Here is a 3,222-nt window from a genome sequence, read left to right on the forward strand (position 1 = left end):
TGCTGTCTGTACACATATTACGACTGAGATGTTAAAGTGTCTGAGCTTCTTAAGAATTCGACACATGTCTTGTTCTCTGTTCTTTAACAAAGGATGAGAAGCAAAGTCATCTAAGATAAGAAGACATCTATGAGGGTATGTCTTCCAATCGTAAGATTGCAATTTCTTCGAAATGTATTCTATCTCTTTCTGTTTGTTTCTGAAGTGTTTCTTCTCTAATATTCTCTGCATTTCCTCATTTGGGTCTTTAAACTTCGAATTGACATACTCATTTATAGCATTATACTTCAAAACTCTTCTTTGGTACTTCTTTATCCAATCTAACAACTCAGTATCCTTTATACATACTAACTTAGACTTCTTTATAATATCTTTGAACGAATTGACGGTTTGGTCAAATTGACCAGAAGTACTACAAATGACTACTAACTCATAGAATGGGTTCTTCTCATCTAGTTCTTGTTGTTGTGCAGCCATTTTAAGATAAGTGAAAGTCTTACCCGACCCAGGTGGTGCAATTAGACCTGTTATACCATTCTGAGCAAATAAGAACTTGTCATGTATAGGCTTTATCTGAGCATTTTCTAACTTCCTCTTGTTCTTGTTTAAAACATTCTCAAATTTTTTGTCAATGTCAGCAAACTTTTTTTCTAACATATTTTTAGAAAAATTAAAATTTTTATCTTTTAGAAAATGTCTAGCGATTTCGCTATCTATATTCGAGACAAGCTTTTCGACAGCAAAACATCTGTCGACCATAAAATCTTACATAGTGTAAACAAGAAAGGTGAATTTGTTCTAAAGTTCTGTTTCTGGGAATATGACAAGAACCATAAAACATTAAGCAGAGCAGTCTTAAAATTTGTCAATGACAGACTTGTTGACAGAGATGACACCGATTGGAAAGATGAAGTCCAACAAAAGTTCTTAGAATGCAAAGAAGACACATGCGCTGTTCTTGAAGATGAAATAGAAAACAGAATAGAAGAGCTATTAAAGGACAAAGAACTTTTACATAAATATGGTTCTGAGAAGTTTGACATAACTCCACCAGAAAAGAAGAAGAAAGAAAAGAAAGAAAAGAAAGTAGAAGAAGAGAAGAAAGAACCTGAACCAGTTCCAGAGAAAAAGAAATTTGACATGTAAAAATAAAATTTTATTTTTAGAACATTTCTGGGTCAATGTCAATGTTCTCTTCCTCTTTAGGAGCAAACACTGGCTTAGACTCTAAAATCTTTTTACCCAATTTACCTTGAACTTCAACTATCTTAGACTCATAATATTCATAGTCGTCTGCTTTCTTTGGTTCATAAGGTATAACAAGTTTGTATGCTTTGCCTTCTTTAAGGTTTGAAAACCTTCTGTCAAAACTTTCTTTGACTGCTAACGAACCTTCTATGTCTAAGTCTTCAAATTTCGCACCATTTTTAGTCACAATAGCAAACTTAACTGGTTCGATGTTCCAAACTTTGCTGAATGAAGACTTTTCAAAATGGTAGAAGTAAACATTCAAATATGTGAATGGGTCTAGTTCTTCTTTAAGTCCTGACATGTACTTGTTTACTGAGATGAATTTCGTCATCTTTTCTATCGGATAAAAAAATATTTTTTTTTAAAATTTACTCAGAAAATTTTTTCTTTGTATATACACCATTCTGAACATCTAAAAGACTTTTGACATTTGCCAAGAATGTTCGTTTAGAAGCTGTCATATAACCATATTCTTGACAATATTGTTTATACGAATCGTACAATGACCTTTCATCTAAACACTCAAAGTCAGTTTCATCTATGAACAGTTCATATACACTCTTGTTTGCTTCTAACAATGTTTGTCTCTCTTCGGTATGTGGAATTTGTCTTGGATTGAACTTAGAAATATCTAATGTCATGAAATATGAGAACAAGTGGTTGTAAAAGTCAGATGTCAAAGTTTCTGCTAAGTCGTCAAAATATTCTGTATCTTGCATATGAGCTTCTGACGTTCTGACAACTACATATCTTCTGTCAGAACTTTCTAACTTCATCGGAACAGTATTGTTTGAAACCATAATGAAGTTTGCAACATTTTCACAAACTCTTTGGTCTTTATATTTTCTTTCAACAACTCCAACTTTGTCTGTTATAAGACTCTTCAAAGCATCTGAGTTTAAAACTTTTGTTGTATCTATACTTTGAAGTTCATTGCAAACTATAAGTTTCATATTCTCTATTGAGGAGTTAAACTTGCCACAGATGTTTTCTAAGTTTGTCATATTCGGGTTCGAATAGCCCTCTAACAGTTTGCACAAAATATCTGTAAAGAATGTGTTCTTACCAGTTCCTTGTTTTCCAATTATAATGAGAGCAGTTTCATTTTTAGCACTTGGATGTTGTAAGATGTTTGCAAACCAACATAAGATATACTCATAAACCTTTTCGTTTCCATTGCATATAATTTCTTTGACATGGTCTAACCAAGCTTCTATAATATTTTCTTTCCATTCTACTTGTTCATATTTATATCCAGTGAAGATAGAATAGAAGTTTGGAGAAGGTGTATAAAACTTTATACCTCGAACTGAAAAATCTTCTAACTTTGACAATAAGATATCCAAGCATCTAACATCTTCATTCCAACTTGTACAACTTTTATTTTCTTAAGTTTCTGTTTACATTCTTGTTCTGAAACTATTGTCGCTTTAGGTTTGTTAAAGACAACATCCCATTCTTTCATGACATAACATTCTGGGCAGAGTCAACATAAATGACTAAACGTTTCAAATTCTCGACTGCTTTGTTATAGTCTCGAAATGGACACATATTTCTGAATGCTTGGAAGTCATAAAAATCTGAAACATCTATTCTGTACATTTTTATAAAATAAAAAAAAAAATATTTTTTTTTATTCTTGACTTTGTTGTTGCATTTGTTGCATTTGTTGTTCTTGAGCTATTTGTTGTTGAAGTTGTTCTTGTAATACAATACTTTCACCAGTTGCATCTTCCAATTCGAAACTTTCTGCCGTCATTGACAAATACATAGGACATAAAAGTTTTACAGGAACAAAGTTTGCGTCAACTAATGTCAACGTTATACTTGCCAATGTGTTTGAGTTCACTAAGGTTGAAAATTCTGCATTCGAATGAACAATAGGCAAACCAGCAGAGAAAGTATTGTTTATACGCATAAGTATCTTTTGGTCATAATAGTTTCTGTCGACATTCGAATAACACTTTGAAC

The 3,222-nt window shown here is 32.2% G+C and overlaps 1 protein-coding gene and 3 pseudogenes across 4 annotated transcripts, besides 1 other annotated feature; 1 reads left to right on the forward strand and 3 right to left on the reverse strand.

Moving 5' to 3' along the window:
* Window positions 1-3,222: a mobile genetic element.
* Window positions 170-657, reverse strand: TVAGG3_1067100 (annotated as a pseudogene). The gene has a single exon. A coding segment is annotated over exon 1 (488 nt).
* TVAGG3_1067110 lies at window positions 694-1,112 on the forward strand (annotated as a pseudogene). Its single transcript has one exon. A coding segment is annotated over exon 1 (419 nt).
* TVAGG3_1067120 lies at window positions 1,310-1,582 on the reverse strand (annotated as a pseudogene). The gene has a single exon. A coding segment is annotated over exon 1 (273 nt).
* TVAGG3_1067130 (Poxvirus D5 protein-like family) lies at window positions 1,620-2,204 on the reverse strand (the record flags this gene model as incomplete). Its single annotated transcript, XM_053888432.1, has 1 exon — window positions 1,620-2,204. The coding sequence occupies one exon, from the start codon at window positions 2,202-2,204 to the stop codon at window positions 1,620-1,622; it is 585 nt and encodes a 194-aa protein (XP_053744439.1).

The sequence above is a fragment of the Trichomonas vaginalis genome, assembly GCF_026262505.1.
Source record: "Trichomonas vaginalis G3 chromosome Unknown ctg_59, whole genome shotgun sequence".
Taxonomy (NCBI): Eukaryota; Parabasalia; order Trichomonadida; family Trichomonadidae; genus Trichomonas; species Trichomonas vaginalis.